The 23614-nt window shown below is 63.1% G+C and overlaps 1 protein-coding gene across 1 annotated transcript in view; it reads left to right on the top strand.

Annotated features, from left to right (window-relative positions):
- Positions 1 to 23298, top strand: part of CASTOR2 (cytosolic arginine sensor for mTORC1 subunit 2) — a 48571-nt gene extending 25273 nt beyond the window's left edge. The window contains exons 2-9 of the mRNA XM_032326933.1: positions 6998 to 7068; positions 12977 to 13170; positions 13577 to 13709; positions 14198 to 14321; positions 15004 to 15114; positions 15378 to 15460; positions 18576 to 18670; positions 18750 to 23298. Coding sequence (XP_032182824.1) covers positions 6998 to 7068; positions 12977 to 13170; positions 13577 to 13709; positions 14198 to 14321; positions 15004 to 15114; positions 15378 to 15460; positions 18576 to 18670; positions 18750 to 18815 — 877 coding nt within the window. The 3' untranslated portion in view covers positions 18816 to 23298. The remainder of the gene's footprint in view (positions 1 to 6997; positions 7069 to 12976; positions 13171 to 13576; positions 13710 to 14197; positions 14322 to 15003; positions 15115 to 15377; positions 15461 to 18575; positions 18671 to 18749) is intronic.
- Positions 23299 to 23614: the final 316 nt, after the last annotated feature.

The following is a 23614-nucleotide window of genomic DNA, read 5'->3' as shown; positions in this document are numbered from 1 at the left end:
CATTGGGACGTGCATAAGGAGGCCTGTGGCTTTGGCCCTCAGTGCAGGACTAGGCCAGCCTGTTGCCTCAAGTTCCCCACCTTCCCCAGGTCTCTATGGAGGAAAGAATGGAGGTGTCAGCGGAGATCAGGTTCAGAGGTGACAACAACCTGCCCGCTGACCTCATCTTCCCGAGGTGCTGAGTCTTGCTTCCTGGCCACCCACGGAACCACGCCCACCACCTCCAGCCTGATCCAGGCCACCGTCGGCTCTAGCTAGTGGCCGGCTGGTCTTAGGGCCCACCCACTCCCTACAGTGGCCACCAGGCATTCTCCCTGCCCCGTGACCTGTCCCTGCGCTGCCGGTCACTACTCCCCCACCACTCAGCCGCCCTGGCCTCCATCACTCCTGGCGTGTGGCCGCTCCTGGGACCGTGGCACGCCAGCTCCTCCTCCCCCAGGTACCTTGCTGGTACCTGCTCAATTTCCCTTTTTACTGTGGCCACACGGACCTCACCGAATTGACCACTGTCGCCGTCCCGAAGTGCGTGTGTCCCTGGCATGGAGCGCAGTGGCACTGAGTTTCCTTCCCGCCGTCCCTCTCCAGAACTTTCCCACCATCTCCGACCACAGCTCTCCATCCGTTCAGTGACCGCTGCCCGCCTCCCGTCCCCGCAGCTCCGGGCAGCGGCGCCCTGCTCGGTCGGAGACCGCCAGCCCCATCCCCGCAGCCCCTTTCTCCACTTCTCTGATTTGGTCTGTGGCATACGCCGCTGTCTGACGCACTGTTTTTTGTTTCCACCCCAGCATGTGAACCCTGATTGTCCGATTCTTGGAGGTGTGTTCCCGAGCACTTGCCGCACAGCTTGACACATGCAAGCGCTTAGTGACCTGTTTGTCGAATGGCTGAATGACCTAGCCACTGATTTCAGCTCCTGCCTGGATCTAGGGGCTTCCCCCTTGCGCCCTGCCCATCCCCTTTCTGCCATCCCTGTCACCCTAGAACTTGCGAGTGCCACAGCTCACACAGTGATTGTCCTGGCCGCCCGTGACCTGAGCAGATTTTTTTTTTCCCATCTTAACAGAAGAAAAAACTTCCCCTTTTCAGGATGACCCTTCAAGTCACGGACACGACGCAGGGCTTTCTCTCTACGAACAGCAGCCTCCGGTTGCCAAAGACCATAGAAATGAAATGTCAGTAACACACGAGACCTAGCGAAGACCCAAGAGGAAGAGAGAAAAAGGCCATGGCCGGTCGAGGGATCAAAAGCCTGGACCAGCATGAGGCTGGCTCAGTGTCGCTCGCTGTGTACTGTGGAAGGCTCCTGCGCCGCCGGCCGTGGCCAGGGGGCCGGCGCAGGAGGCAGCCAGAAGCAGGGTGGACCCTGGCTCCAGGCCCAGGGGGCTAGCCTTGGTGAGAAACACTTCTGGCTTCCCAGGCTGAAATTCAAAACAGGCCCATGCACATTCAGAGACACCCCCCGCCCAGTGGAACAAAAGACGGTGTGTCCACAGGTGCCTGGAACATGTGGGACGCCTGGTCTCGGTCCTGTGCGCGGGGCCCGTCCCAGTGCATGAAGGCAGTGACTCCCCGGCGGGCCGGGCTGTCTTCCCGAAGCGTCTGCACCTGTTCTGTGATGAGCTGGCAGGTGACCTCAGCAGGGTCTGGCCGACACGGGGCATCCTGACCCTGCAGGAAGCGGACTCTGGTCCCAGACTGGTCTGGCTCCCGCCTGCCCTAGGTTGAGGTCCTCAGCTCGGGACTCCGTGTCCAGACCACCTTTGCGGATCCCTGATGCGTAAGGGGGTCTTTGTGGTGTCTGGAAACGAGGGGTAGGAAGCGGGGCACAGCCTGCCGGGACCCTCCACCAGCCAGCAGGTGGGCCGAAAAGGCGAGGTGCGTGCCCACAGGGGTCCCCATCCCTGGCTGCCCTGATCCGGACACGCTTGCTCAGACACGCCAAATGTCTGTGAAGGTCCCTCGGCCTCTACGTGGCATGTCAGGGAGCGGGGGGCAGGGGTGCTGGGGTCAGGCCTGGGGCCGCAGAGCCCCTGGGGTCTCGGGCTGAGCCTCTAACGTCATCACCCATCATGCTGGCTCCCTGGTGGGGGCTGGGCCACAGGCTGGGTGGACGGAGGCTTTTCAGCCAGAGCTTGTGGCGTGGAGGATCAAGTGTGTAAGAGTCAGCACCACGTCGGGGGGATCTCCCCACGGAGACCCCATCCCGCCTACAGCCCCTCAGAGAACCGCCGGCCCACTGCCCCTCCAGCCGGCCCACTGTTCTCGAGCTAGCTGGCTTTAGAGCTTCTCTTCCCTGGGAATACAGGTCGGCCTCCCCGTCAGCTCCCTCTGCTGTCCGAGAGTAAATAGCCAACCTGTGGTGCTGCGTGCTAACTACACGTGCACTGGGTCTTCGCTCATTGGTGTCCTTCAGCAACAACCCTGGGAAGTAGGGTTATTGTCCCCGTTGTATACAGGAGGAGACTGAAGCACAGAGAGGGTAAGCAACTTACCTGAGGTCCCACAGCCAGGAACAGCAGCACTCCTTCCGTCCTGTGGAGCACAACAGCCACAGAGGAATAAAGGTGGCGGCTGGACTCTTCCTCCAGGCCGATGAGGTCACAGTCTGCAGTCCCCGGGCGTGCTCTGTGTTGGCCATGAGGCTCTGAACAGACACATGCTTCCTGGCATGACCTGCCTACATCTAGTACCCCTGTTGTGTTCAACACAGCACAGCAGTGCGTTGTCACCCCCTGGATGGGGGACTTGCATGATTCTCGGGGTGTGTCCTGAACCACAAGTTGCTGCTCCCCAGTCTCCCTGCCTTCATTGCTCAGAGCTGTAGAGGTTTATGTCCTGTTTACCTGATGATGGCTCCAGCAGAACCTGCCAGGTGATGGTCATGCACTGTTGCATGGGTTGTGCACTGCTCAACTGAGAGCACTCTTCACAGAGACCATGCAGTGAATGAGCCCTGCCTCCAGAGCTGTGATGCACCACCTGCCCCGCTACCCGGATAGCAGATCCGTCTTGGGTTCTGATCAGAGCTGGTTCGGATTTTGCCTGCCCTTGAACGGTGTTTTCCAGACAGACTCCATGGTTCTAGGATCATCTTTCTGTGCCTTCCTGGCCAGGTCCCTCAAGGGTGCCCTGCTGTGGACCTGGCGGGGTTCCATGTGGCCCACGCTGGAGCTGGATGGGAACCAGTCCACCTTGAACCTGGCCCTAACTGTACAGCGGAATGAAGCAGCCCAGGGCTCACCACCCCCAGGTGCCAAGCTGGGACTAGTACGCAGGCCTTCACACTTTCCCAGTCCACTTTATTTTCCTTGTTGTTCCGTCCCATTCCTGAGTACCATGAGGGCATCCAGAGGGCACCCCGCTCTCCTCCCCCTCCTCGGACTTCCTGACAGCACTGAGCAGAGGCCGGCTAATCGCTGGGTTTTGTCCTTTCTCATAGACAAAGTAGAGGGAGGCCACGAACGCAGGGGCCCCGAGCATCTGGAGTGTGGCTCTAGCCATGACTCATTAGACGGTCAGGACTGGAGCCTTCAGTGTCTCCCAGAGGAGGGCGGGTCAAGGCAGTGCCCCACAAAGGGCCAGCAGGGCTTGTCCAATCAGGGCTTCTCTGGCTTGGGGATAAGTTTGTGGCCCTAGTGCACTTTTTTGCTCATTGAACAATGAGTGTTGATTCTCTTCCCAGCCTATGCCAGGGACTAGCTGTATGTACAGAGAATCCACAGTCCTCGCCAGAGAGAGCTCTCGGTCTGCTGGGGAAAATGAGTATTATTTGTCATAGGTTATGGAAATGACCTAGGACCCTCATCATGCACAGTTGTTCAGACGGTGCACTGCTCAACTCTAAGGGCAGACTTCACATAAACCGTGAGATGAGCGAGTTGTAACACACCAGCAGCCCAGCTGTCCGCGGGGGCTCTAATGTTCTTCTGTAGACATCGTATAAGGCTGTAGACTGTCCAGGGAGGACCACAGCCCTGCAGTGGGAGGTGAGGGAGATGGGGCAGCCGGTGCCAATCTGAAAAGGCTTTACTCCAATGAAGATGCTTGCTGGGTCTTAGAGAATGAGCGGCAAGTCTCCAGCCGAAAAAGAGGGAAGGGTGTGCCGGGCCGTGGAGAGACCATTTGTCAGCCTTTGGAGGTGTGAGACGGAGAGGCAGGCCAAGCGGAGGGGAACGGGGGACGTAGGAGGCCTGTACGGTCTCCAAGGCAGAGCTTCACATGGAGGGGAGTGGTAGGCAGAGGGGAAACCTGAGAGCAACTCGGGGTTTGGGGAGAAGGCTGGTGGGGTAGCGACATGCAGCCGGGGGCCTGACTCCCCGAGTTTGACCACAGCCATCATGGCTGGTCCTTTGGGCTGACCTGCCCTCTCGGGGGCCTGCCCACCCCAGCAGGCACATGTTTGGAGACGGATATCCAACAGCAGGGCCTCGGGCCCTCGACCCCGGGAGACGGGTCACGTCAACAACATGTATACCCCTTTTACACGGAGGCCGGTGCTGCCTTCTGCTGGGGTTTCTGCCTTCTGGGATAGTTTATAGGGCCTATTTCTGGAACATCCCTCACAGCCAAGAGGACATGGAGGGGGGTGGGGGCAAGTGCCATCTCTGTTCGCTGTCACAGATAGCCGGATGGCCACTCCCCATTCCCAGCAAGTACCCATTCGCGGCAATCCAGTGACCGGTGGGGGGTGGGGGGCACATGCTTCCGAGGCTCTTTCTCAGTGTACAGGGGTCCCCAAGAAGGAGCCAGGCCAGACCAGCGATTGCCACTTTTCAGAGGTGACGATAATTTGCTGTCGTCCCCGAGCAATTGCAGAATCTCCTTGTGTGCCGGCAGTTTGCAAATTGGGTGTGGGACGGACAGAGACAGAGACGCGATCTGATAACGGAAGAGCCGGAGGGAGATTGAGGCGTGTGTGGGTCTGGCTGAGCAGAGCGTCTGGGGAGAAGCTCGCCACCTCGCTGAGGACTCTGCTCTGGCGGTTTCTTTGAGGTCAGGTGCACTGATGGGGCGCCCGGCGGCTCGGCGGGTTGAGCGTCTGCCTTCAGCTCAGGTCGTGATCCCCGGGGCCTGGGATCGAGCCCCGCATTGGGCTCCCTGCTCAGCGGCAAGCCTGCCTCCCTTCCTCTCCCTCTGTTGAAAAATACATCTTTAAAAAACTATATTTAAAAAATTAAGTAAGGCACATTGGGGGATCATTTACATACAGTAAAAGTCACCCCTCTTAGGGTATGATTCTTGGAGTTTGTGCACACGTATGTGCTCTTACAACCAGCACCATAACCAAGATACCAAGCATTACTGTCACCCCAGAAAGTTCCCCAATGTCCTTCTAAAGGGGACCCCAACCCAGCGCCCAGCACCCGTGACTCCCTTCTCTGTCCCTAGCCTTGCACCTCTCCCAGAATGTCCCCGAAATGGAATCAGGGGACGTGTCTGATTGGAGTCTGGCTTTAACTTCGGCAAAACACACTCGCGATCCATCCGTGTTACTGTGCGAACCGGTAATTGACCCCTTGGGTTGCTGACCGGTGTCCGTGGGGCCGATGGGCCACCGCGTCTCCAGGTCTCCAGGTGAGGGGCCGACGCTGGACGTGTTCCCAGTTTGGGGCGAGCACAAAGCAAGGCCGTAAACACCTGCACGCGGGTCTCGGCGTGGTCCTGGGTGTTCGGTTCGCCCGTGGTCCAAGCGCGGGGTTGCCAAGTCACGCGGTCTGTGTATGTTTCCCTTCAGGAGAAACTGCCGCCTCCTCCCAGGGGCTGTGCTGTGCCTTTTTGCATTCCTGTCGGTTCCAGGTGTTCCCGTTCCTTGTGAGAAATTCCAAGGACAAAGCACACGGGGCACCGGGGAGGTTGTGCGGCTGGGCTCTGGTGCCGCAGGGCCCTGACCGGGGGTGGGCCGGCCCCACCTCCCTCCGCCCCCTGCCCTACAGCCCTGCGTCCGCTTCAGGATTGTCTTCCCCTTGAATCTATGTAGAAGTGCCGTTTGGGCCCCTGCGGGGATTCCTGGTTGGTCCTCTTTCTGGAGGACTTCCCGTGTTGGATGCGTTTCACACGTGGGGCACGGAGACCGCGCCGGGCCTCGCGCTCGAGAGCCCGAGTGACGCCAGAGAAATGACCACAGGCTGTTTCCTGCTCGCCGCTGTTCGTGCCGCGCGCTGTCTCTCCCTGCAAGTGTCCTGGGGGCCGTTCTAGCTGGAGCACGGACAGGGAGACAGACGGTGAGGGGCGGTGACCCCCCCGATCTGCTGCGGAAAGCCACGGAGCCCCGCGTGTCTGCGAGGCAGTAAGAATGACCTCAGGGACAAGACACAGAGGGACGGAGTGAGTGGCAGCCCCGGCCTTGGGAAACCGATGGTCTTGTTTGGGGCAGGAAGGGCAACGCACACATACACCCCAGGCTAAGCCAGCATCACCAAAGATGCCGGGGACCATCCCGGATCCGTGCCGCCGCCCCCCACCCCTGCCGCACAGGTGGCCACACCTCGTTCTTGGGCACGGAGGAGAAGTACCCTAAAGGCTGGGCTGTTGGTCGGGTGACTTGATTTAGGTCTTAAATGACCATGGGACTCTCGAGTGGGTGAGAGAGGGGCTGGGACCCACAGGTGTGGAGGGCCGGGGGGTGGGGGCAGCCGCAGAGGCCCGGGAGCCAGAGCGTGGGGCGCCCGCAGAAAAGGCAGTTCTCCCTGCTCCCTGCCAGTCCTTCAGCTGCTGCTTCCCCCGGGAAAGGTGGGATCAAGGACCCCTGAGCTGCATGGGGACCTAGAGGCTGGCCGGCTCAGGGGTCCCCCGAGGTTGGTGGGGGGCGGTGCAGCGGGGACGACCAGCGTCTCTGAGAGCCCGGAGTCCGAACTGGAGGGCAGCGGAGGGGAAGATCCACCGCGCACGGCAGGTCACACGGCAGCCTCGGGTCAGAGCTCTGGGTAAACCGAGTCATCTCCCACGGGGTCCGAAGTGGGACTAACGGTGATGTTCTGTCTGTCCGTCCACCGTCCAGGTGCAAGTTCTTCAGTCTGACTGAGACGCCGGAGGACTACACCATCATTGTTGACGAGGAGGGGTTCCTGGGTGAGTGCTCTGTCCCCCCAGACATGTCTGCTCCCGCCCGCCGCCTTATTTCTGCTCCCGCCCGCCGCCTTATTTCTCCCACCCCACCCGCCACCTTATTTTTGCCTCCGTCTCCCGGCGAGTGGGTTAGAAGGTCAGCACGGAGTCTGTTTTCTTCTCTCCCTGTGCCGAGGCTGCTCCCCTTCCTTTCCGCTGATGAAACGGCCCCAGGAAAGGCCCCAGAGCTAGAAGGGTCAGTCAGACGGCGGCGTGCTTACCCAGCTGGGAACTCCAGGCTACGGAGGAAGCAGCTACTACCCTGGGCTCACTTGGCTGAGCTCCCACCGCCGAGCGAGAGGCTGCCGGTCCTCCGTCCCTGGCTCCCGGGCAGGGCTCCCGTAGGCCCGGCTGCTTCCCTTCCTTCGCGTGTGTCCGTCTTCAAGGCTGAAACACAATTCACGTAGCAAGCACGCGCCCTTCTACAGTGTCCGGTTCGGCGGTCTGTGGCCTGCACGGGGTTGTGCGGCCACGCCCACCGACCTCTTCCCTCCCCCCAAAACAGCCTCATCCCTGTTGGCATCACTCCCCATTCCCCGTCTCCGCCGTGTCCCCTCCGCTTTATTCCGTCGGTTTATGATGTTGGTCCTGGTCTAAAGCGCCAGCGAGCGTCCGTTTGCGCGGCCCGCTGCCCACTCGTTTATGAGAACGGGGCGTGTTCGCGTCCCGCCGGCGTGGAGCTGCGAGCGGGGGGAGGTCAGGGGACCAGGCCCACGGCCACGGAGCGGGGCTCCCCCCAGAGCCGGCGTTCCCGCCGAGGCCCCCGGTTCCGTTCGGGAGAGCCTACAGAGAGTGCGCCTGGGTCCGCATTTTTACAAAAACCGCCATTCCACCCCAAAGGCAACTCCTGGTCACTCTTCGGCGTTTCCCTTTCCAATGGTACGGGGCACGAGTTGTCTCTCGTCAGTCCGCGCGCCGTCCTGTCCCGGGGAGAAGTGCTTGCCCCTGACACCGTGACGCGACGTTTCCTGCGATGTCGCGGCCTCTCGCGGTCCACGCCGTGGTGGATGCCGCCTGCCTCCCTGCCCGGTCCCCCTGCGCTTACAGTCCAAGCGGGCACTCCTGGTTCTCCAGGGGTACATTTATGACCCTCATTTCACTCCGGCTGATTCCTAAAGTGGGGCCTGAGACCTGGTGTTCCGGGGTCAGAAGCTGTGTGTGTGGTTCTTAGGGCGGGGGGGGGGGGCCTTTTTAGACCATCCACGCCGGTGAATGAGGGAAGAATTGACTTCACCCCTGTGCTCTGTCATGCTTACACACCCCTACCCCATCATCAGAGATGTCTGTCGGGTCCGTCATTTATCCATGCACAGACCCTGTGGGAGCTTAGGAGCCACAGACAGGAACTTCTCTCTAACCACAAAGCACGGTCCCATGAAGAACGTACACTTGGGGACCCCAGACCCATCTCCGTCTCTGTGTGGGTCCTGCCGAGAAGCACGGCACTTCGGACGCGGAAGGAGCGCCCCGGGATGTCTCTGCTCCAGGAGCAGGTACCCTCAACGGCCCCGTCTCCCCAGACGAGACAAGCTCGCTCCATCTCGGGGCCACCAGCGAGCCAGTGTGGCGACCAGGGACAGAGGAAGGCTGTGGCCGCAGGACCCAGGGGGCCGGTTTTGCAGGGTTAGGTTAGGGTTTGCAGGCCCTGAAACCCACGTTTGTAGGAATCCTCAGTCCCCTGGGAGGCATCGTGCAGGTGAATGGTGCCTGTCCCCAGCCGGCACCGCCTGCCACTGGGGTTGCAGGAGGCGGCACTGACAGAACCCCGCTGACCCCATGAGCCACGGGGTCTGCCAGCCCGCGACGCGGTCATTCGTGGTCACGGTGGGTGCTGCGCGGAGACCCCGTAGGAGGGACCCTTGCAGTAGTACGCAAGCCGGCAGACTGGATCGGTTAGGAGCCTGAATCGACCTCTTCCGACTTCCCTCCCTGCCCCCACGGGGCTTCTGGCTGCGGACACTGCTGTAGAAGCTCTGGGAAGGGCTCTTGCTAACTGCGTTTTATAGACAAGGAACCTGAAGTGCAGAAAAGGCTGTCGCCGCCGCGGCCTCACGGCTGGTGTCCTCTCCGGATGCCTCCAGGGGCCGGGCCGAGGCCGGGGAGAGCAGAAGTGCAGGAATGCGGCCTTTGCCCCTCAGGGGCTTACGGCTCTGGGAGGACAGAAACACAGGAACCAGAATTGCGGTATCAATAGAGAGTGGTACCCAGCCTGGCTGGCAGAAGTGCAGTCCAGGAGGACTCCCCAGAGGAGGCAGTGCTTGAGGCAAACCCAACTAAATGACTAATGAGCCCACCCGGTGAAACCCGTGACACTGGGTGTGGGGAGCCTTCTAGAATGGGGGGTCGCTGGGCATGCAGGGGAGAAGACAGAGGCAAGGGGGAGCCAGTGAAGGGGCTTATCTGACCGTGAAGGGCTTGCCTGGAGGAGAGCAGAGTGAGGAGGCTGGCGCGGTGAGGACAGAGCAGGAATCAAGAAAGATTCGAAATCTGAATTTACCGGGGACTTTTTCCTGAGCTGCACTGCTAACCAGCGGGGAGCCTCACGCTGTATTTAAGTCTGGAAGAACCGGGGAGCTTTCAGCATGTCCCCTTCTGGGAGCTCGGAAGAGGAGACTTTGGGGGAGCTTAGGTAGTCAGGGAAGGCTTCCTGGAGGAGGCCGTTTTTGCTGCCCTTGAAGAGCTAGGGAGGAGAGCGCGTGTCAGGTGGGGGTGTATGAGTGAGTCTAGACGCAGAAGCAGAGACCGGGTTCAAAGAGTCGATGGAAAGACAGGTTCAAATTTAAAAAGGGGTGAGCAGGGTCCATTTGGACCTTGTTCTGCAGGCAGTAGGGAGCCATTGAAGGTTGTTGAGCGGGAGAGAGTCGTCATTGAGGCTGGACTCAGAAAGAGGCACCTGGGGTGAGTACGCGGGAGGCAAGAGCGTGACGTGGGGGCCTCCCTGGAGGAGAATAAGCAGGCTTTGTCCGAAGTGAGATCTTCAGGCCCAGGCTGAGACCCCGACTGACCCAGGGAGGGAACTACCCACAATCTTGAAACCCCGACTTCCCCTGGAGCCGTTAATAATCCCTTGGCCTCTCCCCAGACCTCTTCCGGTGGCCGGAGCAGTCATAGTGTCTTCAGTGTGGGGAAGGGGGCTCCGGGAGGGGGAGAGAAACCGGTGTAAGTGATTCACCCAGTGGGGCTGAGAGGAGGGTCCGCTACCCTGCGGCGGCTGCGTAGGGGTCTCACTTCCAGGCCGCCATTCCTGGTCGGCACTCGGGGCTGAACCGGGTACGGTTACATGAGCGCGGTGTCTCTCGCACGCGCGCTGGTCCCGAGGCAGGGGGAGGATGTCGTCCAGAAGCGACTCCTGGCCTCCCGGTGAGTGCGGACAGGAAGACCTGGGTTCAGATCCATTTCTGCCGCCTGCACGGCTTGCTGGGCGTTGGCGTTGCCCAGAGTGAAGGCGGGTTAAACACCTCCCCCTCCTCCTGACCCCAGGACCCTTGACCCTGCTGCGGGCGGGGCAGGAGAAGCCGAGAAACACAGGCTGGGTGGGGCACACAACAGCCGTGGCACGCAGGGACCTGCAGCCCAGGGCACGGGAGGCCCGGGGCAGGGGGGTGGGTACCACGAGGAGGGCAGGGGGAGGGCTCTACCCAGCTGCAGAGCCACCCCAGTCTGGCTGGGGAGTGACAAGACACCGTTAACCTCCACCACCACAGCTCCAGAGGCTGTTTGTAGAGCCTCTGCTGCGTGCGGTGACAGAGACAAACAGCCCATCTTGGTCTGGGAGTGGGTCCGCTTTTCCTCTAGGGACGGGCAGGCTCACGGTCTCCTGGTCAGCCTCCTGGAGCTCATCCCCACAGCCCCAACAATGGCACCTCGTCCCCCCGAGGCTTGGCCCGGGGTGAGGATGGGCCCCGGACAGGCCTTCCCTCCCTTCCGCCCGCCCCGATATTGTAGGACCCAGGGGCCAGAAGCAGCGAACACTGTGGTTTCCGACCGCTGGTCCGAGCTAACCACTGTCCGTGGGTTCTACCCAGGGCCGAGAGCCAGCAGTGGCCGGCCCCGAGGCCTGGAGCAGGGCAGGCAGACCCATCCCGGCCGACCCGCTCGCTGCCCAGACTGGCCAGCAGTTGGACGGCCCTGAAGTCCTCTGTCCCCCGCCCCCTTCAGCCCCCGCGCGGTCCCACACCCCACTCTCAGCTGGCCTCAGGCCTGGGCTTCTCCCTGGGACGCATCCAAACCCGCCAAGAAACTCCCCAGAGCAGAGCCGTGTCTGCACCGGTGCCCCTTAAAAATGCACACACCCCAGCGCTTCACTGACTGGGGGGCACACGCCTTCCCCCCTGGACCGGCTGCAGCTTTCTGGCAGCCTCCGCCAGGGCGGCTGGAGCCCGGCCTGGAGTCGACCTGTCCCAGCCTGAAGCTGGCGTACGTCGCCGTCTGCCTCCCTCCGCTCACAGGACCCCACGGCCTACTCTGCCCGGCGGGGACGGGGCTGTCGCACAGCCCGATGCGTCCGTAAGCTGATGGGCAGCAAATGCCCTGTCCCCACTGGTGGGCCGGGGCTGGGAATGGCGCTCGCTCCCCCCGGGGCCCCGGGGCCCAATCCTGGGAGGTCGGGTGTGGGAGCAAGGGATGATGGTGAGGCCACCCCCCAACCTCGGGCCGGCAGGGTGACCGAGCCCCGACAGAGGAGCGGGAGGGCAGGTGGGTCGGAACGTGGGGCCCGGACAGAGCAGAGGCAGGGCCGGCTGCCCCCGCCCCGTCCTCATCTCGCACCCCTGCGCGCCACGTGCTGAGCATAGACAAGGCCACTGCCCCGCACGGTAGCCGCGCACCACGTGCCCTTCGCAGAAGCAAAATGAATCCAAGTGAAATAAAACATACGCTCTTTTCTGTTGCATTAGCCACGTTCTTCTGTCGCTCTGAAGCCACAGTGAGCGGCTGCGGTCTGGGGCAGTGCGGGTGTAGACGGACCCCTCCCTTTCTCCGCACAGAGCTCTCTGGGGAGAAGGACTTGGGCTCTTCTCCGAAGGGTGCGGGAAGCCACTGGGTGGTCTGGGGTTGCGAGGAACCTGGCAGCGGCCGGCAGAGGGCCGGTTCGCAAATGCCAGTGTGGTCTCTTGTTAATACGCAGCGACTTAAGACGTAACTGACCCTTCCAGGGCTTTCCCAAGAGGGCCGAATGGACAGGGGCGTTTTCAAGTGTCCAGCGTTAAATACATTAAAACGATGGCCGCTGTCGGGGCTGCGTGGCTCACACCCAGCACACAGGCCCCAGGAAGCCCTGGGCTGAGCGTTGAGCAAGGCTGGACCATCAGGATACCCGGCCCTCAGCGGCTCTTGGGGCTGTCTCTGAAATAGATGGCCGGATTGGGGGACTCGCGGCGTTCTCCCTAGGTCCAGGCCCCTTAGAATTTCAGAATTGAGCTGTAGTTTCTGGGGAGTTTTCCTGCAGCCGTCAGACTATTTCTCTTCCAACACCCACGTAACAGTTAGACCGGATGCTGAAGCCGGAAGCCCGGGGCCCCTCAAACACCTTTCCTCCCGCTCTTCCTCCCGAAGCTTTCCCCTTTCCTGGGAAGCCGCCTGCTTCTCCAGCAGGCCTGGCCAGGACGGTCCCCGCTCAGCCAGCGGGACCGGTTGGCGCACCAGGCTGTGGTTACCGCGCGAGTGGTCGGCGCGTCTGAGGTCCTCTGAGGGCCTTCCCTGCTCGGTCCCCCCGGGCTGGGACCTCTGATTCCATTCTGCTCTGACAGACGAGGGAACCGGGGCCTGATGGGGGGCCCTGGCAGGCAGCCGGCCCTGTCCCCAGCCCGGAGGACCCATCACATCACAGTCACAGGCGCGTCTTCCATGTGTCGTCCACTTCCCCCCCCCGCAGAGCTGCCCTCTTCGGAGCACCTGAGCGTGGCGGACGCCACCTGGCTGGCCTTGAACGTGGTGTCGGGCGGGGGCAGCTTCTCCAGCTCGCAGCCCATCGGCGTCACCAAGATCGCCAAGTCGGTCATCGCCCCGCTGGCGGACCAGAACATCTCCGTGTTCATGCTCTCCACCTACCAGACGGACTTCATCCTGGTGAGCCGGGGCCCCGCACCCTGGGGCCTTGGGTGGCATCGTCGACAGGGTTCTGCGGCCGCCCCCGCTGCATGGTCAGCTCAGAGAGAGGTCAGAGGTACCGCAGGGTCATGGCTCAAGTGTCCGCAGGGCCCCGGGTGGCACTGCAGGGCTCCATTCAGCCCCGTACACCAAGTGCTTGTTGCAGACTGTGCCGGCTTGGACCCCGAGCCTCGGCTGTGATGGCACACGAGGGTGGGGGGGGCAAGAGTGTCTGCTCCCAGGCCGCAGCGATTCCAGACTCCCATCCCCCACGAGCACGGCGGGAGGGATGGGGGAAGCTGGTTCGGGGAGCAGAATCTCAGAGTGAAGGGAGGTGCCCCCCAGGGACCATGGGATGCCGACATCTTCGACTCCCCGTCCGTAGGTGCGTGAGCGGGACCTGCCCTTCGTCACCCACACCTTGTCATCGGAGTTCACCATCCTGCGGGTCGTCAACGGCGAGACGGTAGCTGCCGAGAACCTTGGCATCACCAATGGCTTCGTGAAGCCCAAGATGGGTGAGTTGAGGAGGCTCTGCCGGAGAGACCTCGAGAAGTCCCCAGGGCACCCTTGAGCACCCACAGAGCACCAAGTGTAACACAGGGTCAGAGACCCTCCTCTCCAGGTCTAGCAAGGACAGGGGAAGGGGACACAGCTGGCGATGTCCAGAGGCCACTCCTCACCCAACCAGGGTATCAAGATGGGCTTCCCAGAGGCAGCAACTGTCGAACTGAAGCTTGGAGCCCAAGTAGGAGCTCAGCCAAGTGGTAGAGATTAGCACGGGCATTCATTCCAGCAGTCAGCAAGGCATGTGCAAAGGCCCAGGGGTCTGGCATTGAGCTGGAGAATCAGGAGAGCCGTGAGTGAATGTATTGGAGGCCGGAGAAGGCACAGGGGCCAGGTCCCCCAGAGCAGCTGCCGGCTCACCCCGCCTCTTGTCCCGGGCCCTCCTCCCACCCCGTGCCACTCCTCCTGGCCTCAGCACCCGCTGTCTTTGCTCTCACAGTCCAGAGACCTGTCATCCACCCTCTGTCCAGCCCGAGCAACAGGTTCTGTGTCACCAGCCTGGACCCTGACACGCTGCCTGCGGTCGCCACACTTCTCATGGACGTCATGTTCTACTCCAATGGGTACGGCCGCCCCCTTGGACGGGAGAGGCTGCAGGGCAGGCCAGGGAGGCCAAGGGGACACGGCTGTGCCTGGGAGCCCCGGTCTGAGTGGGGAGACACCGAGCTACCCCCTGTCCTGGAAGCTGGTCTGGGGCAGGGGTCATGACTGTACCCCAAAGCCATGCTCTGATTGGGGAGACATCCTTCCTCGGAAACCCCAAAGCATGGCGAAGCCCCAGAGCCACATGTCTGTGGATTCCGCCCCCACGCTCCATCCCCAGAGCTCCAGCGGCAAGCCCGGTCTGTAGGGGCGCCAGGAGCCCAGGGCTTTTCTGCTTGGCAGACAGTAGGCTTTGCTGCCTTTTTTTTCTCGGATTTTAGTGGGGGTGGGACCAGGGACCCCAAGATGTGGGTCAGCGCAGGGACAGAGAAACCCTGTCCAGGAAGGGGCGGGGGTGGTCTGCAGCCAGGGCCGGCTGGGTGTTGGGCTCCGGGAAGTATGGTGCTCGCCTCTGTGAACGCCGCGGACTCGTCCGCCTCAGGTGGGGAGACCGAGCCTGGGGGCCGGAGGTTCAGGGTCAGGCTTGGGGCCAGGACTTGGCCGCAGCTCTCCCAGGCCGGGGGGCAGGCGAGCGGACCGGGTGGGGATCTGGGTGTGATCAGGGTCCACTGTCCGCCTCACCACGCCACCCCCCGCCCCCAGAGTGAAGGACCCCATGGCTGCCGGGGAGGACTGTGGCCACATCCGTTTCTTCTCCTTCTCCCTCATTGAGGGCTACATCTCCCTGGTGATGGACGTGCAGACCCAGCAGAGGTGAGTGGCCCTTCTTACTTACCGACGACAGGCAGCTCAGAGAGCTGATGGCCCGGGGTCCCTCGGCCTCCCCTCTGGGGCTGGCGGGGGGGGGCAGTGTTCCCAAACGCACTCCCAGCCCTGCTTTCCCGTTCCCCCAGATGAAGGGGGCGCTCAGGCAGGGCCTCGAGACCCCTGATCGTCCTGAGGGCAGCCACCGCTCCGACCCAGGGACCTCGACCAACGTCGGCCTCTGGGGTTTCTCTCTTTCTCTCCTTGTTTAGGTTCCCTAGTAACCTGTTGTTCACGAGCGCGTCTGGAGAGCTCTGGAAGATGGTGCGGATCGGAGGACAGCCCCTGGGATTTGGTGAGCCCCGGGGGGTGCCACACCAGCGGGCGGGGGCCTAGCATCTGTGCGGGCATTCCATCCGGGCTCACTCACCCTGCCGTGCAGCTGGGGAACTGAGGCTGGGGGCGGGGCCGGCGTCCGTGGCCCTCGACCGGCGAGTGACAGGAGGCAGGGGGCTCCAGACAAGAGGGCGGGAGGAACGCCTTCAGCCAAAGCAGCCGCACCTCTCCCCACCTGGGAGAGAGCATTCCTGTCGCTTGTTAGCACGCCGCGGGCCAGAGTCAAACAGAAAGGGAACGGAGGCCTGGGTGGCTCACAGAGCTAAGTGGCGACTCTTGATCTCAGCTCAGGTCCTGGTCTCAGGGTCATGAGTTCGGGCCCTGCTGCTGGGCTCTTTGCTGGGCGTGGAGTCTGCAGCAGAGAAGGGAAAAAGTCACCTGTGAGTCCCAGCTGCTCCCAGGCCGCGGCCGTGGTTCTGATGAGGGTCCTTCACGTAAATAAATGCCATCGCCGTCAGACTCGGACACCCCAGCATTCACCCCGAAATACCTCACCATTCCTGTCCTGGGAAGGAGCCGCTTCTCCGTAACAATGACCTGACCCTATAGAGGATCTCTGTGGAGATTCCCTAAGAGTCTCGAGCCGCAGCTTCCACAGCTGCCCAAACAGCGCCGTTGGCGGCAAGTTTTGTCCACAGGCGTGTTCAGGGGTCCGTGGGGCTCAGGGTCCTCGGGGGTTAGCAGGCCTGCAGGGCACTGATTCGCCTGGGGCCGGGTGGAGGCCGCCGGCCCCACTGTCAGGGATGCGCCGATCAGAAATGATTTCCTGCAGCTAGACCCATTAGACCCCAGAGCTGGAACCCGGGACAGGCTCTCGGTCGTCTCCGGGAAATGGCATCCACAGACCCAGGTGGGATCGGTGAACCCTGAGTCCCGACGAAGCCCAGACTGCTCCAGGGGCGATCACGTCAGCCCTCGGACGCGCGTTCCTAGGACAGGAGACGGAGGTGGCAGCATATGTTGACCTAGGGCAGAGGAGCAGTGAGGGACCCAGGTTCTGCCTCCGGCCTCACCTGCCCGTGGACGCACTTGCAGGTCATGGTCACTAGCAAGACAGGACGGGTCCCCCCGACTCCGCTCGCATCGAGGCCAAAGCCAGAGCCGTCCTGGGGGCAAGACAGCAGGCTGCTCTGTGGAGTGCTAGGAAGTGTACACTGAAGGCTCCTGGTCCAACCCTGGCGACCAGTTTGCTTCTCGGCGCGGGGGTTGGGGGCTCCTTTGCCACACTGGCTGCCCGGTGCCGGGTCGTGGGGATCGAGCGCTGGAACAACTCTTCACCAAGGAGGTTGTTAGAAACAAGCATGGCCACAGGCGGGCATCCTAATAAGGAGGATGGTGGGTCCCTCCCCCGGGTAGGGAAGCACCCGTGCGTGTCTGTTGTACCAGGTGCTCTGCTGTCAGCGTCACAGGTAAAGCCCAAGTGGCCCAGGAGAAGGCTCCCCAGAGAAGGTGACCAGTGGGTACTCCCCGGCTCTCAGGGAGGGGGAGGTAGGACGCGGCAGCCCCTGTCTGCGGCACCCGCGTGGCTCCAGTTGGCTGTGCCCGGGGTGCAGGCTCCAGAGGTAGGCAGGGTTGAAGAACCCAGCCAGGTCAGCACAGGCAGAGGGACGGAGTCCTGAGGCCAGACCAAGGGGTCTGCCACCATGTCTTCCTGTAGGCGGTGGGGAGCAGCTGAGCTCTGGCAGGCGGGGGAGCTGCCGGGGGGCGACCAGGAGCCGAGTCCTTCACAAGGCTGCCTGTAAGACAGTCGTGGAACGTCTTGATGACGTGTCCAGATGCGATGCCGGCGGCGCTGGCAGCTGCCCTCGCAGGGCGGCACGGGGTCTGAGCCACCCTGACAGCCGGCAGGACCCTGCCAGGGAAGCAGCTCGCCGAGAATCTGAAGGGTTCCAGACCGGCGGGTTCCGCGTGCTTATGAGCGTGCTTTGGGGTAAACGCGGCTTCCCCCAGGACCCAGTGTGCCCGGTGCAGGTGGCTCTGTCCTTGCCGGGGCTCTGCTGCGCGCGCCCTCGGGGCTTCCTCTTGGCCACCCTGTCATTCTGCAGAGTGCAGGTCCCCGGCCTTCCGAACTGACGTGACACGGGGTCCAAACCCGCAGTCGGGAAAGCATCGTTATCGACTCCCGTCTCCAACCCCGTTTCTGTTGGAGTAGTTGTGTGCGTAGTGGAAGGATTTGGGGAGACTACGCATCCCCACCACATGGTGGCACAGACGGTCACCAGATGCCGGGCTCGCCCAGCCGCCAAGGGCCTGCGTGTCCAGCCGGGAGCCCCGGCAGACTGAGCGGAAAGCAGGAGCCCAGAGTCACCGCACAGGTCCAGGGCTGGGCCAGGGAGTGAAGGAGCAGAGGGGAGGCTGGAAGGGATGGCAGTGGGGTGCCGCAGGCTTGCAGCCCGGGTCGGTTCCCGGGCTCCAGCCTCAGAATCGCGCGGGGAGCTGGTGACCCGATCTGGACTCTCCCGCCCAGTTGGGAAAAGGCATCGTCGTCAAAATTGGAATAGTGGATTTGGGGGAAACCACCTGAAAGTTTGGAAGGGGCTGTGTTGGTGGCAGAGTGGTCCTCAGACCCTGGAGGTCTTCCTGGAGGAGGAAGCTTTGAGTGGTGCCTTCAAATCAGGCAGGGAGCCGGGGGTGAGGAGGGGATACACCCCCGCTTTGGAGGTCTAGAGGGAGGTAGAAGCCCCATTCCCGGTGGGGACTCTGGGGAGGAACCCCGTGCTCGCAGGGAGGAAGTGACTTGACCACGGTCTTCTGGCTAGAAAAAGGGTCAGAGGGCGACAGGGAAGAGGGCCTGAACCCACGTCCTCCCTTCGGCCACGCGGGCTCCGGCTCTGTCGCGGAGAACTCGCGAGGTGGTAGGGAGCGGGGAGCAGGGGAGCAGACAGAGAGTTCAGCTCTGTGGAGCCCTGCAGAGGGACGAGAGTCCGTTGTGGGGGCGGGGTGGGGGCTCAGAGAAGGCTCCTGGGTGAGTAGGGGGGCGGGTCAGAGCACCAGGGAATCCTGGCGTGGCATCCGGGAACCCGCGTGGTGGGTGGCCGGGGCTAGCTGAGCGTCGTCCCCGCCTCTGTCCCCAGATGAGTGTGGCATCGTGGCGCAGATCTCCGAGCCCCTGGCCGCCGCAGACATCCCCGCCTACTACATCAGTACCTTCAAGTTCGACCACGCGCTGGTGAGTGTCCCGCACCGGCCCCCGGGCAGGGGACGCCAGTGCGGGGCTCACGGCTCTTGCCTCCCCTGCCCCCTCGCAGGTGCCGGAGGAGAACATCAGCGCCGTCATCAGCGCCCTGAAAGTCAGCCAAGCAGAGAAGCACTAGGGGGGCTCCTCCCTCCTCCCTGTCCGCCCCCCAGGCCTGGGCCCGGCCCTCACCCTGAAGATTCTTCTCGCAGTATTTCTCAGACTGGAAAATCGGCCCCAGGGACCCCCAAGAAGGGGCCTCTGGGAGACGCCCCCGATCGCTTCCCCTGCCAGGCCTGGGGCGCCCAAGCCAAGGCCTCCCCGTGCCCTCCCTGGAGCCCCCAGACCCTCCAGAGAGCCCCTAGTCTCCTCCTCCCCCCGACTCCTCCTCCAGAAAATGAGGTCCGAGGCCCAGGGAGCTCGCGAGCCCACCCACCTTCCCCCCTGGCCTCGCCCGCAGCGGGGGGCGAATGCTGAAGGAAGCAGGGCCCTCCTACGAGACGAGGGGGTTCCGGTTCTCATGTCATCTAGGGGAGCTGGCCGAGCAGTGCTGAGTTCATGGAGCCCAGGGAGGCCCCCGTGAGGACCTGGGCTGGATGTTGTGGTCGCTGGTCTCTGGTTCCATCAGCTCCGGGCTGGTTCCCGCAGAGTGGAGGCCAGTGGGCGGCCCCTGGGTCGCGTGCTGGGGCAGCTGGGACAAGCGTGGGTGGGCCCCGAGCTGGGGAGGACCCGCGCCGCCCAGAATCTTGCCTGCCGTGCACAGGGTCTGTGCTCCAACTCCCAGCAAGACTGCCAAGGGGGCCCTGAACAGACCCTCCCCACGGTAAGCGCTCGCTCCGGGGGGCGGTTCCCGGGAGACCCACCAGCCTGGGGCATGGGCGCCCGTCCCCTCTTGCTTTTCCCTGGACCCTACCTGGGCAGGCAGAGCCTCGGTTTCCCCCAAGTGGGGGCATCCCCAGCATTCTGGACCTGGGGTTTCTTGGGTCACCCCCACTCCCCAGCAGTTGACTAGACCAGCACAGGCCTCCCCTGATATCCTGTCCCCTCCCCCGCCCCACTTCTGGGGGATGCGGAAGGCCCCTGCCCCCGACTCGCCTGTCTGCCCGCCCCTCAGCTGGGGACTGTGGCATTTATGAGTACTTGACCTGGGGGGGCAGCTTATCTGAGCCTTAACAGAGAAAACTGTACCGTACGTTTTAGTTTCTTATTTAATATATTTGCGCCCAGGCTGCGGTTGGCGGCAGTTTTCGGGGGATGGGGCCTGCTCAGTTCCGTCAGGGGGCCCAGGGGCTCGGCATCACTCAGCTGGCGCCCAAGCAGGAGAATCGGGGGGTGTCCCAGGAGTGTGGGCCTCTCTTTGGAGCAGGAAGTGGGCCACAGAGTCTGTTGCAAGGCAGGGGTCCCCCCCAGGGCAGCCCCACTGACGGCACCCAGGGCGCCGTGGTCTGTGTGAACATCAGAGGGGACCCAGAGGCCACGGGGCGGTGGCAGCCAGGTGGCAGGCCAGCTGAGGCGGGCTTGTACCCCTGCGAGGCTGACCCGGGAACATCGGGTGAGCCCCCGCGCCTCCCCTCCCGCCGGGGGTGCTTCCCACGCGAGCTGGACCAGAGGGTCCTTGAGGCCCGTGTTCTTCCTGGTGTTCTCAGACAGCGCGGCTGAACCGCCGTTCCCGAGAAGCTCAGAGGAGAAAGGACAGTCCCTTAGGCGAAGGGCTTGTGCGAGCCCCAGTCCCCCTACTCCCAGCGTGAAGAAGACCTCTGAGCCCCGGCAGCCCACCACGAAAGAGCCGTGGGTCTGGATCCTGGACGCGCTCAGGGCCCAAGCACTGATTAGGAACCCTCTTCTTCTTTTTTCTTTTTTTAAGTTAATTCATTTTGCACAAAACTCGAAAACAACCAAAACGTGTCCACTGTTTGCTGGCTCCAAACCGGGGGGTGGTCGCGTGGGCAGGGAGAGACCCTCGGGGCCCCCTCTCTCTCCTTGGAAGGCCTCAGTGTTCCGTGGCCCGTCCTTCCAGACTCCCGTCGGGTCTCCTGATGGTGTCCGCTCTCTGCCGTCCCTCCCTGCCCAGCAAGTGTGTCGGCGCCGTGACCCCAGAAGCGTGTGCTGCCCAGACCCCCCCGAGAACGTATCGATTGTACACACCTATAAATACTTGTGTTTTATGTCGATATAGATATATACTGTAAATAGCACATATACTTGAGCAATATATGTTAATATATGCTGTGGGCACGCACATGCGTGTGCGCACGGTGCGCGGACGCCGACCCCGCTGTGTGCGCGCGTGTGCGGGCGCCGGGGCCTCCGCCCGCCGTGTCCCCGCCGCACGCGGGCACATTTCGAGCCACCGTGTGTTTTTCAATCCAGTTACGCAGGCAATACGTTAGCGGAGAAGCCGGGGCTTGAGAGCAAAACCAAACCAGCAGCCCAAGAGCGGAGCTCCCAGGGCCCGCCCCCCCAGTCCCCCCCGAAAGCTGGATTCCGTGCCATCCTGCACCCCCATTTCCATGGCCGGGGCCCCGGATACCCCTGTTTGGTCTGGGGGACCCTGGTACGGAGGGAGGAGAAAGGCCGTCTTCCCATCGCCCTGAGCCTGAAGACCTGGGCGGTGGGGGGGTCCCGGGGGTTCCGACCCAGCCCTCCACCCGGGGTCCCCCCGCCTTCAACCTGGCTATTCCTGTGACGTTTCACCCGCAAGCTCAGATACCTCAGGCTCTTCTCTCAGGCCTCCTCCTGCAGACGAGCCCCGTCTAGCCAGGAAAAGGACCGATGTCGGTGACCTTGTGCCCAGGAGGGGCTGGGGAGGCCTGGGCAGGAGCAGCCGCCCGGACCTTCCCCTCCCGCTGTCTGCGTGACCGTGAGGAGCACAGTCACAGGGACTTGGTCTCCAAAGGTCGGCGGGGGGATGGAGAATGCCCCCCAGTTTGCATTGTGGGGGGGGGTCTCCAGACCCGCAGGGCCAAAGCTGTCCTGGCTCTGGGTGGAGGGCACGTGGCAGGGGCAGGGAGATGGGCTCCTGAGCAAGGCTGCCGAGAGGTGGGGTGGGCTCTGGGCGTGTGTGGCTTTGTCTCTGTGTCCCATGCCAGCCGAAGGCCACCCCTGCCCATCGCCTGCTCCATCCCTGCACACTACAGAGAGGAGGTGGGGAGGGGGAGGCGTGACCACCCCCTTCTCTCTCTCAACCCCAGTTATAAAAATCTGTCTCTGAGGTTCAGCCCTCAGCATGGGCTCCTCCGGTTCCCAAGAAACCCCTTCTTCCCTCTGCCCCCGCCGGGGGCGCGACCGGGCAGAGTTGGGCGGGGCCAGCCCTGCGCCTTCTTTGGGGTGGGGGAGGGTCTCCAAAGCCCAGAGCACACATCCAAGCTAGAGAGGTGTGCGGACTTCCCCACCCCGGGACCCGGGGGTCCCGAGTCTCCCAACCACCAGCATTCTACCTGCTCCACCAACTGCAGGCCACGGGCCCCTGCTGGGACCCACAGCCGCCAGCCGTGGCCTCCCCCACTGGGCAGCATGGCCTTGGTGACCAGTGCCGGGTCCGGAAGAAGATGCGTGGTCTGGCGAGGCTTGTCCCCCGTGAGATGATGGAGGATGAGGGCCTGGAGGTCAGGAGAGAAGGTTCTGGTTTGATGGGTAGGGTGAGGCCCCTGTCCCAAGCCAGGGGCCTGGTGGTCAAAGATGAACCCGCCCCCGCCCTCCCCCAGCCCCTCCTGGCTGCGTTTCTCAGGCTGACCATTAGGGGGGGTCCCTGGACCACCTTTCCGGGCCTCTGGATCTGGACGTGGGGACAACTTGGGCCCTTCCCAGACGGGGCTAAGAGGGACCTCGAGGATCTCCCAGGAGACAGCAGAGCGCTCCTGTGCTCTGTGACCGAGTTTCTGATGCCACTTCCTGAGTGAACCCCGGGGGGAGGTGGGGGTAGGAAGAAACCCCCCGGTAGATGTGTGTCCCCTGTAAGCGGGGAGAGGGGACCCGCCGGTCGTGGCGGTCACAGCCGCTGGGGAATGGAGCAGGCGGTTGGCTTGGTGAGCAGAGCTTGAGGGGGAGGATAATGGAGTCTCCCCCCACTTCACACCCCCCCAAGAAGGGAGCTTCCGCTTTTCAGGTTTTCCCAGAGGCTGTGCTGGGAGAGGGCTCGGCCCGGAGGGGGCAGTAGCCTCCCTTGAAAGAGGCTGCAAGGCCCTCAGCCAACCAAGATGGCCCCGGGGAGGGGGGTCCTGGGGCGAGAGGCCCGGGGGTCTGAGGGCGGCTGAGCCCCACTCCCCACTCCAGATACCTGTCCCTGGTCCCAGAGCTCCCCAGGCTCCTTTTTTTCCTTTCATTTTCAAATTAGAGGCCCCGCAAGGGCAAGCTTTTTTGTCTCCTGCTCTTTCCTTAAGCCCTGGGCTCCGAGGAGAAGGCCAAGGCCAGGCGGGGCCGAGCTACCAGGAGTGGCCCCGGGACAGCGGGGGAGGCCTGCAGCCTGGCCCTGTGGCCTCCGGGGCAGGGAGGCAGTTTGAGGCTCTCGGTTCAAGGCGGGACAAGGCCCGGAGCCCGGACGGTGTCGTGTGCTGGGCCCCGTGTGCGCGGTGTCCCGCCTGCGAGTGTGTGAGCCCCCCCGGGGCCCACCCAGATCCCGGCGAGGGGCCTCGCCCGGTCCATATTTTGCGGCCTCGGGAACTTTGTCCCCGCGGGCTGCACGGAGTGGGGTTGGCAGTGTGTGGGTGGCAGGCCTCGCCAGGAGAGGCTTCGGGTGCCGGCGCCCCTCACCTGGGGGGGCCCCTCGGGGTCTCAGGGCAGGGAGTGCAGTTGGTGGAGGCGGAGAAACAGGCCAAACGCGGGTCCCCAGAGAGAGGTCAAGCCCAGTGCATTTTCCGGTCCTCTGCCTCAGTTTACCTCCCCAGAAAACCGTCCAGGAAGAACTGAGCAGGGTTGGCTCCCCAGCGGGGGCCAGGGGGG

Source organism: Mustela erminea, chromosome 20 (genome assembly GCF_009829155.1).
Source record: "Mustela erminea isolate mMusErm1 chromosome 20, mMusErm1.Pri, whole genome shotgun sequence".
Lineage (NCBI taxonomy): Eukaryota > Metazoa > Chordata > Mammalia > Carnivora > Mustelidae > Mustela > Mustela erminea.
This window is presented reverse-complemented; position numbering and strand designations above follow the sequence as displayed.